Below are 12,992 nucleotides of genomic sequence, written 5' to 3'. Positions count from 1 at the left end.
TATAGCTAAGCTAGGAAGTTACATTTAACCCAAGAGCAGAAATAAGTAAGATACTTAAATAATTTCCAGGACTTAATCTCTGGCTTCTAAATAGTCTTAAACACGACTTTCTTCAAAAACGTGTTGAAATCTGATTAAAATAACTCCACATTCAAACAAATGCAGAACACACTCTGAACATAAAACACAAACATGGGCTAGGAAATTAATAGTAAGATCCTGATGGCAATGCAAACGTTTTTAGTATTTTTTTCTAAATACAGTTTAAGGTCTTCCAAAAAAGATAAGTATTTTTAATATGTTCAGTAATAAGTATTTATAAAGCTAAAACTTGACAGTTTCTTACCTTTGCTTTTCTTAGATTTTAAGTAATCCAGTATTTCATTTTCAAAATTTGAGGGGAAAAAAGTTTATTAGTGGTAATTTTACAACTGAACAGGGGACATGCTTCTTTGAACTTACAAGTATATTTAACAAAGTGTATTTAAAATTATTCGGCTAATCGTGGCATGTAAAGCATTTTTATTTTAAAAATCTTTAAAATGTATCTTATGTAGGGTGTTAACTTATAAAAGCAATATATGTTCATTGTAATAAGCTTTCAAAAAGTTGTACAGACATATACAATGTAACAGTCCTCTGTATTCAACGCCTTCCCTGTCTTACTCCTTTAACCACAATACTTTAATGAGTCTGTTGTTTGATACATATATAAAGCGTAAATGCACATATATTTTATAGAGGGCATATTCTGAAGGATGATTCATTTATTAAAATAAACTAATATTTAAATAGGCCATTGATAATAATATTAAAGGGTATTCTTATTATTCTGAAATCATTTGATTATTCTCCCATAGTACTACTATAAAAGCATTTCAGCTACCAGGCCCATTTTTCATATCCAAAAGTCAGCAATTTTTCCTTTTTATTCCAAATTGCACATAAAAATGGGCAAATATAAGAAAAACCATTGATTGACCCATTCTGGCTTATACAACAGTGTTTTAGGCGTTAGAAGTTCTCCAAATTACAGGTATTTCTCGAGTGATGCCTTCCATTTTAGGAGTTAACTCAGAACGAGGAAAATGATTCAAGATGCTGTTACAGGGCCTTTACATTGGATAGTTGAAACCAGCCATTCATAAGAGGCCAAACTGTGTTCCATTTTTAACTGGGATTCATTCAAAACTCAGCTGAATCACATCAGGGTTTTTAAAATACTGATATCAAGAATACACCTACTTCCAATGGTACACTTCACTTCCAGGGTACCATTACTGAGCATTGATTTAGTATTTTAAAAAATATTTTAAGCTGAGTCATACTGAAGCTGCAAAGGAATCTTTCAAAAGGGTGCCATGCCTGTGTACTCCACCTAGAGGCTATGTGGATTAAGGAAATTGCGTGTACTTAGCAAAGGCTCCTTATAGGTTCCATACTTTTATATTATAGTTCTTTAAAAAAAGTGTTCTTGAAATTAAACTACAGAATATTCTGAAGAGAATTTTGACTTTGTCTCAAGTCGCGAACCAGAGTTTGGTCACCATTTTTCATACTTTGTCAGCAGCCCCCAAATATTTTCACTTTCCTTTAAAAGCTGCCCTATAGATTTGCTTTAGAAAAAGCCTTGAGTCCTTGAGACAATTTGGTTGTTCCTAATATAAGGCTTATGTTAGGGGGTGGGGCAGCCTTAAAAAATGAGAGGTCAGGATTTAACCACAAGCTTTCCTGTCATACTGGGACGTGGGAGACCCTGGATGTGCTTGAATCTGATGGTCACCAAGAGTGTACAAGTTTTGATTGACCTTTCTGACATTTTTAAGTTTATACATGTCAATAATTATAGCTACTGTCTGTTGAATATTTATAATGCACCAGAATTGAGCATGGTGCTTCATACTTTCCAACTTCAAAGCTTGTTCCAATTCTAAAGACTACATACTTTCCACTAGACCACAGGTCTTCCCAAGTATTGTAATTAGTTTAGATTCCCTTGGTGACTTCCCTCACTCCCACCACAAATGGAGATACTTTGATACTGGGATTACCATGATTAAATGAAACAATTAGTTAACTTTAAATAAATAAACTTCAACTGAGAGGGCGGCACACCTGTAATCCTAGCACTCTGGGAGGCCACGGAGGCAAGGGAGGATTACTTGAGGTCAGGAGTTCTCGAGACCAGCCTGAGCAACAGCGAGACCCCTGTCTCTACTAAAAATAGAAAAAATTAGCTGGGCATCCTGGCACACCCCTGTAGTCCCAGCTGCTCGGGAGGCTGAGGCAGTAGGATCGCTTGAGCCCAGGAGTTTGAGGTTGCTGTGAACTAGGCTGATGCCATGGCACTCTTATCAGGGCAACAGAGTGAGATTCTGTCTCAAAAAAAATAATAATAATAATATGAAAAAAAAACTTCAACTGAGAACCTGTGTAAAGAATCTGACTGTATCCTTTCCCTTCCCCCTTCAAATACTGAAGGCAGGGGAATCAAATGAAACCTGGGTTTAAAAAAATAATAAAACAACGGATGCTAATTTATAAAAAAAAAAAAGAGCACCGAGCATTTGAAAGTCAGCTACAGCAAGCATCTCGTAAACAGCAAAATCAGTGTCCAGGTGTTCCCTAAACTTCAGCCTGTTCTCGTGAAGGTTAGATTAACTCTCCACCCCTGCTCTCACCCTTTCCCCTGCAATTAAGTTCCCTCATTCCACTATTTGAGAGCTAGAAAAAAAGAAATTTATCTTCCAGTTAGGTTTTTGGAAAAAGCCCAGGCTTTGGAGTTGCAGGCAAAGCTTGAATTCTTACTCTTTGATTTACAAACTGAATGTAGGTAGGTTACCGAGTTTCAACTTTGTTTGCATCATAGGGATAATTAGATCCATATGATAAGGCTGCTGAGGTTTAAGCAACAGGCATGAAGCAGCAGGACCAATGCCTAGCACATAGTAGGTATTTTATAAAAGGTTTATAAATTGAATTACAATTCCTATGCCAGTTCACAAATACCAATTTGACTTACACCAACTAGAAGACCAACAGTATTATATGTAGTGGTACAAATACATATGAAATTAAAGTTTTATGAAAACCCCATGTGACAATTCTTAGTCTCATCTTCACTTGGCTAGTTTAGTAGCTTTCATACCCCTTAACAATTTCTTCACTTGGCTTTTGGGTTACCTACTTCATTGGCTACTAATTTGTAACCTACTTTATTGATTCTTCATCTTCTTAACCTCTTAACTTTGGAAAGCCCAAAGGCTCACTCACTAGGAATCCCTTCTATTTTCATGGCTTTACATATCATTGAAAGTTTCCAAATTTTTACCAGACCTATTCAGTATCTCCACTTAGATATCTAGTAGACATTTCAAACATGTCCAAAACTAACTCCTGATAGTTTCTCTCTCACCCTCTGCAAAAAAAGTGGCTCCTGTTTCTTCCAACTTCAAAATTTATCCAGAATATAACCACTTCACACAATCATGGCTACATGTGGTCCAAGCCACCACAGTTTCTTGCCTCAATTGTTAAAAGGTTCTCCTGTTTCTGCCCTTGCCCTCTTACAATCTGTACAGAACACAGCAGTCAAAACAATCCTTTTAAAATGAAAGCTGGATCATGTCACTCTGCTCAAAACCCTCCATGGCTTCCCGTGCCACTTAGTGTAAAAGCCCAAATCCTTACGATGGCCTTCAAAAACTGCGTGATCTAGCCATGCGCCTCATCCATAGCCATAGCCATCATATGGTTGGCTACTTTCCCCCCTGCTCTCATTCTGCTCCAGCCCTGGCCTCCTTGCTTTTTCTTGAACGTGCCAAGCATACTCCTACTTCTGGGCCTTAGTATCTGACGAGATACTCATGTTGTTTGCTTCTTCTCTTTATCTCCATCAACAAATAAATGATCTTGTGAGATGTCAAGATGCACGACCCTGCATCTGGAAATATGCTAGAAGCTGGAAATATAAGTGGTCTAGGACAAAACCATGACATAATAGGTCCTCAGAAAATGACTACTGACTTAAGAGAAAATACAAATCTAAAGGAGCTTTAAGTTCAGTAAATTGGCAGTTTATAATACAGTATGAATAAGAAGTAGTACCTATACCATTTCTGTTATCAATATGGGGAACATAAATATCTACACAGTTATGCAAAAGTGGCAACACATGGTGGAACTAATTAGATTCTCCACAAATGGCCTAGAAACATACCCCTTTGAGAGTGCTTGTGTAGTCTCAGTGTAGTGAATGCAACGGGCAGGCCATACAGTGTGAAACACCCTAAGAGGATGAGGTTTGAGATTTGTATAATGAGTTGTCTTCTAACCCCCTACTAAAAGGAAGCTCCCTCAGAGTAGCAGTTCTGCTCATCTTTGGGTTCTCCTCACACAGCACATTATAAAAAATGCTCGATAAAATCTGCTAGATTGAATTACCTATGTCTTGGGGAGCACCTGCGTGTCTTGTCCTCTTATACCTGTCTCCACTGAATATACTCTTATTGTATTAAGTGGTGTGAAGATCTGTTTCCTCTTCCCAATTTAAAGAATGTATGACGTGAGGAGGTGCCATAAGGAAAAAACACAGCTGTGGTCCTTTAAGAGTTGATGAGCCACTTACTTCTGAGCCACAAGGGAGAGGTTTGCTCATAATGATTTTTCCATTCTGGAGCCCTATGAGGATTTGAGTCTCTGCAACATAGTATAGGGGAGCTCTTCCAATGTGTGTTGAGGAACGTGTTAAAAAATGACTTACAAAAAAGGGGCAGAGGGATTCTATAACCAAATAAACTTGGGAAATGCTGGATTAATGTTACTGGTGTTCTTTACTGAAGGTATCTCAGGACACTTACTATGCCAGTGTGCTTTATGAATCCTCAAGACAAGGTTTATAGCATTTCCCAAGTTTTTGGCTATGTTATTTGTGAAGAGCACTGTCCAGGAACCAGTGTTTCACAAAAGACCATTTTGAGAAACTCTGGCATCAAGTGTGAACTCTGGTAAGAATTTTATAAGGAGCATTTCAGTGCCTCTGTGGATTTTCTGCTATAAGAAGCCAATTTTGGCAGCCAATAAATGGTTAAGTGGACATTAAAAAGGTTTTTTTATGTCATCTGGTAATGTAATTAATGAATATGAAATAATGCTTTGGTTTTTACCCTAGACTTGGAGTGGAAAATTATCTATGTGGGCTCTGCAGAAAGTGAAGAATATGATCAAGTTTTAGATTCTGTTTTAGTGGGTCCTGTTCCTGCAGGAAGGCACATGTTTGTATTTCAGGTAAGATGAATCTTGGTAAATGTGTGCCAAATATATTTCTAAATACACTGTATTATCTCTTCCTTATCCCTTTTCTTTTGGGTTAAATCACTCTGCTTCTGCTGTATTCACTTTTAATTTGCTTCCGTCATGTTTTAGGCAATCTGTGTCACAACAGAACTCTACTTCTGGGTTTTATATATTCAGAAGTGTTAATGTGATATTTACTTTAGGGAGATGCACAACATACAGTAAACTTTATACTATATCATGGCATACATGGTGGTTAATTTTGGGCTCTTCTGTGAATAGTCCCTTAGGATCACACTTCCCGGGTGGCCATCTAGCAGCCCAAAACATGGATTCAAATTGCTTATTACTAACTAGAATAGTTAGTAATGCATCTTCAGTTTATGGTTTCAGCTACTAGGAGTGATGATGATGTAACAAAAACAACTTTATTTCAGCAAAATCAGTAAGTGAGCTAGGTTAACAGGTATGTTAGTAGATACAGATGGGTGATCTTTGGTTGTTGGAATAAAAGTCCGGTGGTTTACTGCAGCATCTAATAATCTACATATTTTACAGAGGACTACTGTTACAAATCTACTACCCCACCAGTTATTTGTGAGGGGAAATTCTACTAAGATAAATTATGTTCTTAGATACCACTCACAGTATTTGGGTTTGTGCCAAGTCTTCAGACACTGTCTTCTGTATTCAAAAGTGTTATTTCTTTTAACCCATGTTAAATAGCTATATAAAAGTATTCAGTCATTTCTCAATTATCCATTCTTATCTAGAGAAGGATATTTATAATAGTCCAAAGAGTAACTAGCAGTAGGTTTTTAAAAAATTATTTTTGTTATGAATATTTTCACCCAACAGTTAAGTAAAACCCACTGAAAAGACTTAATCCATAAAGTCCATGAAAGTCTTCCTATCCCTGACCTCCATGTTTTCTCACTTCCCAGATGGGGCCCATTTAAATGAATGCTGTTGGTCAAATAATCCCACCAGAAATTGGGGAAGAATCACTTAGACACATGCCACCACTGGAGCTGCCACCGTTCCCTCCCTGTCCTAAATTTAGAATTCAGAATCTTGGTTTTCTAGCCTTGGTGCTTTTTGTTAAAAAGCAACAAATAATTTAGTGTATCTTGCCAGGTGCAGTGGCTTACACCTGTAATCTCAGTGATGCAGGACTGCTTGAGGCCAGGAGTTTGAGACCAGCCTATAACATAGTGAGACCCTGCCTCTAAAAAAAAAAAAAGAAAAAAAAATTGGCCCAGTATGGGGGTGCATGCCTATAGTCTCAGCTACTCAGGGAGGTTGGGAGAAGGATCACTTGAGCCCAAGAGTTTGAGGCTGCAGTGAGCTAAAATTGGGCCACTGCACTTCAACCTGGGTGACAGCACAAGACCCCATCTCTAAAAAAATAATAAAATAATTTGATGTATCTAAACAAATGGTTAAGAAAGGCTCAAATGTGCTAATTAAAAATGCTGTTAACCTGAGCTGTGTGAGTGCATGATGCTGTAAAATAAATGGGTAACAGGATGCCCTATTCTGTAGGAGGAAGCACTGCCGTTACAGACCTGGATCAAATCCCGACTCCTCTGCTTATTAGCCATGTGTGACTGTAGACAAGCTCCCTAACCTCCTTTGGTCACTCTAGTCATCTGTAAAATGTGGATAATATTCTACCTTGTAAGAATGGTATGAAAAATAAAGCATTTAGTACAATCATTGACAAATAGTGTCCTATTTCTGTAATTAGAACTAAATTTTTTTCTCTTAGCTTCATGAAATTGTTTTATAAAGAAGCAGGATTTGCTTTGACCCACAAGCCTGAGGAACCCATACTTTGGATGATAATTCATGATATAGTACAAGAAACTTGAGTTGACATACAGTGATATACCTTTTTATGCTACTCTGAAAACTTACAAATAAATGCCTTATTTTTGAAACAAACCCTTGAAAATCTTTTGTGTTTATGTTAAGAACACTCCTAAGCTTTTGGCTGAGAATGCTGTAGGAAAAAAATTATGCAAAAATGTTTCCTTCTGGTGATTTTTGAGTAGCTTTAACCTTGGTATCAGTGCACATATTGCCAAGAAGAACAGAAGCGGCACAGTGTGATTTAGGTCATTTGTTCAGCCCATATATTTTACAAAATTCACCATTATCCACAGACAGAAGCTAAAGTACAGCTTTTGTTTTGTGTTTTAAACTGCTGTAGTATTCTCCTGGTCTGCCATGATTTCACCTCTCAGAATAGTTAAACATGCTTTTCTTGTGAGTAGGTCAAAGGCTAGCAGGAAGATGTCCAAACATCTGCCTAGTACTGCAGGCTAGAGTCAAAGATCTCTGCTCAGCACTTATCCATCTTAAATGATCTGGAGAGGCCTGTAAGTTTCTCTACCCAAATTTGCTCAAGTTGAATCCTTTTCAAATTTTAATTGTTTTAATATTTGCAAACAAATTTTAAAACACAAACATGTCTGGAACTAATTTACTACTGAAGGTATGGGAAGTAATGTGGGGGAGAGTTCCCATAGCAGTACTGAATTGTATTTCCCATCTCTACCCACTTCCAGTACATTGGAATAGCTCTGGGCACCCTGGAAGTAACATAACCACTTTAGGGAGGAGGTACATAAGATCTCTAAGACACACAGCACATTTACCAGGACAGGCCCTGGTAAAATGGCCCTCTGTCCCCATACTGGTGTCTCTCCAGAGAAATCATAAACCCCTTCAGGTCAGGAACTGAGTTATCAATGAATTTCAAAATACTAAGTGTTCACAGCTGTGCCAGACATGAGATTGCAAAGATGAACTGGATGGGACTCCTGGCCTGGATAAAGCTTGAGTTGTGTGAGTGCGTAGCAGGGAAGACTGAAAAGTAATATATTTAGATTGTTGCACATGCATTTGTAGAGGATTTGTGTCAAGTAATATAAGCTCATAAGAAAGGTTATCCATTGATTCTACCTTCTGAATTAGAAAGGGCTTCAATGAGAAGGATACATTTGATGTAAGCATCAAAAGATGAATTTTTCAGGATGTGAGGAAAAGACCTTTTAAGCCAAGGGAACAGTATGTTGGAGACACAGAGTGTGAAAGATTAGCACCATGTTTTAAAGAATTGGGTAATTCATATCTAGAACAAGGGTGGAGTTAAAGGAGGTGTGAATGGAGATGTTGGTTGGAGACAAATTGTTATGGGCCTTATAAATGAAGTTAAAGAAGTGAGATTTTATCTTTTAGAAATGGGAACAATCATCTGAGGTTTTAAAACCAGGCAAAGAGATAGGAACAAATCCGTATTTAAATAGCTAATGCTGGTAGCACTGCACATGATAGGCTAGAGCTGGGGAGACCAGTTAGAAAGTTTAGGAATATTCTAGATAAGAGATGAGGACACAAATTCAGCCTTTAGAAATGAAAAATGTTGATACTGACTAGATATGGGAGATAGAGAATCTGTGGGTGATTGAGGTTTTTAGCTTAAATGACCAGGTAGATATTTTATGACTTTTTGTGTCATCTACATGTGGTAGGCATACAATAAACATCAGTGTTCAGTGTTTCCATGCTGAGACACTGGCTGAAGTATTCACGTAGGACCAAGGATGTTCCTTGGTGTCCCAGCAATAGTAAGGTAATTTGCTGGGACTTGCCCCATTCACCACCCAGAATGGCTGCCTCAGGTCAAGCTCAGGTGCCTCAGCCATCACTGCCTATGTCCCCTAAATCTGTGACTCCCTCCATGCAATCAGTTTCTTTACTGTTCACATGCTGCTGTAGACAGGGTCCTACCCTTTGCTCATGCTCTTAGCCACCTCTAACTTGCTTGCTTACCTTCTGCACTGCTCTGGGTCCAGCTTACAATAGCTTGATTCAAAACAAGGTTTTTGACATCTGCCTAAAACAATCTTTACCTTCACTGAATTTCCGTAATATGTGTGGTTTAAACAGCACACTATACTGTAGTGCCTAGCAAAGTGACTATTCAGTAGTCTCAACAAAGGATTATTAACAGTTTTTGAAAATCTGCTATATAGCTATTTCCATCCCGTTTTCAGTTTTATACTATCTATTAGAATATCTGTGAGGGGTGGTTGAGTGGGTATGAGAATATAAGCGTCCTGAGTTGAAGTAGGAAACTGGTATAATAAACATTGGCTGCCAACAGGCTGTGTGGAGATAATTTAATAGTTACTAATTTAGGTCTGAAAATTATGACTATAAAAGGTTAAAATCAGTAAGACTATTGCTTTGTTTACTACATTTTACAAAAGGTTTTGTAATGAATATTGCATAATCTCTCATGAACCACCATGTACTGTAGCCAGAATTATTTCCTAAGAGAAGTGTGGGGATGCTTTGAAGTATCGAGGATACTTAGAGGAACTGTACTTTGTAGCTATAGGCCAGTCTCAAAAATGAGCATTTGCCTTCCCAGTATGATTTCCAAGTTTTTGTTGCTGCTTCCTCAACTGATGGTGCTCAAGGTGACTAAAACTCCAGCCTTGCCTGCTCTTAACAGCTTTTTGTGTTTTCCTTTTCTTTTTAAATTCTAGGCTGATGCACCTAATCCAGGACTCATTCCAGATGCAGATGCAGTAGGCGTAACAGTTGTGCTAATTACTTGTACCTATCGAGGTCAAGAATTTATTAGAGTTGGCTATTATGTAAATAATGAATATACTGAAACAGAATTAAGAGAAAATCCACCAGTAAAACCAGACTTTTCTAAGGTAATGTTCTTACTAGTCCCTTTTAATTACTTTTACTGTACAATTTTTTATGTGGTTGCTCTTGCTGTTTCATAGTACACTATGAAAATGACTTTGAGACAAAATAAATTTGAGGTCCTTGTGCCAACTGGGCTAATTATTGTTCCATTACTCTGGATGACCTCAAACCCTACCTCCAGGTGAGTCACTAGTAATTAATGTTGGGCAGACACCTGAGCATCTCTATTGGTTTAGGAAAATGCAAGTGTCTCTTGTAAGAAACAAGCCTTTGTTTATGGCTTTCTGTGTAGCATTTCCCATACATCATAATTCTATTCATTTCAACCTTTAGGACATGCAAATTCATGTTTGCTGTACTGATTATTCAGTAATGATATTTTTGTGTAACTGTTCCCAAAATTGTGGGGGAAAGTTCAGTTTTTCATGTGAACAGTGTTATCTCAGAATACCTATATGCTAAAGATCTGCCATTTGTAGAGGTAAACTAAAGCTCTTAAATATTTCTGATGGTGAAAAAGAGTTTAAATTCAGAGTGAGAAGCTGAAATCTATGATTCAACATTCTCAAAGATACTTAGTACCTTATTTTCCATTGGGAACTATAACAGTTTAGTAACTGGTGATCTTGTGAGGATGCAAAATAAAGGAAGTTGAACATGACACACTATCTCTTAGACCATGCAAGAAAAATTACAGGGCAACAGAATAGAATGTTCTCCTTTCTGATAATAAGGATGGAATATTTTTCATCCTGGTTGTAGGACCTTCCATTGATCTAATTTATTAGTTTCCTGTATGGCACCTTGTATAGCAGAAAAGAGAATAAACTAGAATACTGTTTCTAAGAAGGAGACATCTTTAAAAGCCATCTTTAAAACCATTAACAATGAGAGGTTATATTTTAGGAAATTTTTCATTTTCCTTAAACAGATAGCAATCTGAAGAGGCTTAGTTTGTTAAATGAAGCATTTTCTGAAGCATTCATCTTCAAAAAAAGAAAAGATCGTCTCCCCTTTAGAGAACAGAAGTATAGGGAAGGTATTTTGTTGAACAGTAAAAGACTTGAATGTGTATCCTCTCAAATTCTCCATATGTTTCCATTCATCTAAGGTAATCTCTTTGCCATGGCCCTAGTCCTTATTTGTTAATATTATATTTAAGGTGCTTTATTTATTCGACTTACACTTTGTATATGAACTTAGCCCTTCAGGAGTACTAACGTGAACCATTTATTAAGCTCCTATTAGCATCTGGTGATCTAACTTTATTAATGTTTACCATTTATATATTTCCTTCTTGCTCTAGCTTCAAAGGAACATTTTGGCATCTAATCCCAGGGTCACAAGATTCCACATTAATTGGGAAGATAACACAGAAAAACTGGAAGATGCAGAGAGCAGTAATCCAAATCTACAGTCACTTCTTTCAACAGATGCATTACCTTCAGCGTCTAAGGGATGGTCCACATCAGAAAACTCACTAAATGTCATGTTAGAATCCCACATGGACTGCATGTGACCACCTGCCATCCCTTTAGTACAAATTAAGCTATTAAAAACACACAGAACTATTTCCCTGAAATTCCGTAAGTACATAGTCAAGATACAATGTGAAGAATTTGTTTAAAAACATCCTGTAGAAAGTTTATAAGAAAACCAGTATTTGAACAAATTGTGGAATATAAATACAACTATTTTTAAGTAATTTTTTTCTCTAATGTGTTATTTTATTTGTCTTGAAACTACTCTAATTAAAGCATATATATTATTTTCTTCTCCTTTACATGTAATTAAAGCACTTACAAAGAAAAACATGAATCATTGGACCAGGTTGTCAAGATATGTTAGCCTCTTGGATCTTTGGACCAGTATTTTACTGGCCTTTGAAAGAACGAAGTTCACTTCGACTAAAATGTTTCTCCCTATGAAAACATAATGTGGTTTAATTTAAGGGGCAAATTTCCATTCTTTTTTAAAAGGGGATTAGAAATTAACTATGTGCTACCAAGAACTTTAGGATCTGATTTTCCAGGTCACCCTGAAGCCCCTCATGGCTACTATTACAGTTCACATAATGTTGGACAACATTTGGTTTGTTTTCTAGGATTATAACAAATGTGACTAATTGTTGATAAGGTAACCCTGGCTATGGTTTTTGTTTTTATAACAGAGTTTAGGACATCTGAGAAGTTCTTGAATCATACATCATTACTACCCAGTGAATTCAAGACCAAATTCAATATCAAGAGCAAATACAGACTCCCTAACTTGAAGAATAGGAGATTATAATGACTCAAATTTGTCCACTACATTTATAAAAATACAAATACTATAAACTTTTTAAAATTCTTCTGATCATTTGTTGTTGGCAGGATATAAAACGAGAATATAAAAACAGTGGATTTAGAAAGGTATACTTAGCTTTATCATAATAGTTAAGTTACTATTTTAGAAATATGTATATTTTCACATCTGTACTACTCTTCCTCACTTTCTCTGACACAATGAATGAGATCAGGCATATCTGTGGTTAACATTTTCTAGATAGCTTTTACACATAAGTTTTTGAAAAGCATTGTTGGACAGGAATTCATTAACTAGATGGGCTAAAAGGTTCTTTTTGAGAGCTAGGTCCTTCCTCAAAAAGTTTTCTTATGTTCTATTAAATTAAGGGTAGAATATTTTCATTATTCTTGCTCAGCAAGACAGCAATATAATGCAGGTTATGCAGTGCCTTCATATCTGAAACTTTTATACTTGCACTTTTTAAAGGTCTTATGTTGAGGAAAGGAAAGGGCATTTGTCTAAATACAGATTATAAATTGTATATATTTCCTGTTATCCTAAAAAAGTAAATTTATGAAGCCAAGTTTTGCCAAATGTTAAAGTTTGAAATTTAATACACCAGATTAAAATACTGTCCATAAACTAGTTCATAGATTTTAAAAGTAAAATACTTC

General features: G+C 36.5%; 2 protein-coding genes across 2 annotated transcripts in view; one reads left to right on the top strand and one right to left on the bottom strand.

Moving 5' to 3' along the window:
- The window catches only part of ASF1A (anti-silencing function 1A histone chaperone), a 27,833-nt gene extending 16,033 nt beyond the window's left edge, over nt 1-11,800 (top strand). Inside the window, exons 2-4 of the mRNA XM_012650547.1 lie at nt 5,171-5,286; nt 9,858-10,034; nt 11,339-11,800. Of these exons, the coding sequence (XP_012506001.1) occupies nt 5,171-5,286; nt 9,858-10,034; nt 11,339-11,551 (506 nt within the window). The 3' untranslated portion in view covers nt 11,552-11,800. The remainder of the gene's footprint in view (nt 1-5,170; nt 5,287-9,857; nt 10,035-11,338) is intronic.
- Nucleotides 1-12,992, bottom strand: part of MCM9 (minichromosome maintenance complex component 9) — an 80,998-nt gene that overhangs the window by 49,001 nt on the left and 19,005 nt on the right. The gene's annotated exons all lie outside the window — the stretch shown is intronic.

Source organism: Propithecus coquereli, unplaced genomic scaffold (assembly GCF_000956105.1).
Source record: "Propithecus coquereli isolate 6110/MARCELLA unplaced genomic scaffold, Pcoq_1.0 Scaffold331, whole genome shotgun sequence".
NCBI classification, from domain to species: domain Eukaryota; kingdom Metazoa; phylum Chordata; class Mammalia; order Primates; family Indriidae; genus Propithecus; species Propithecus coquereli.
This window is presented reverse-complemented; position numbering and strand designations above follow the sequence as displayed.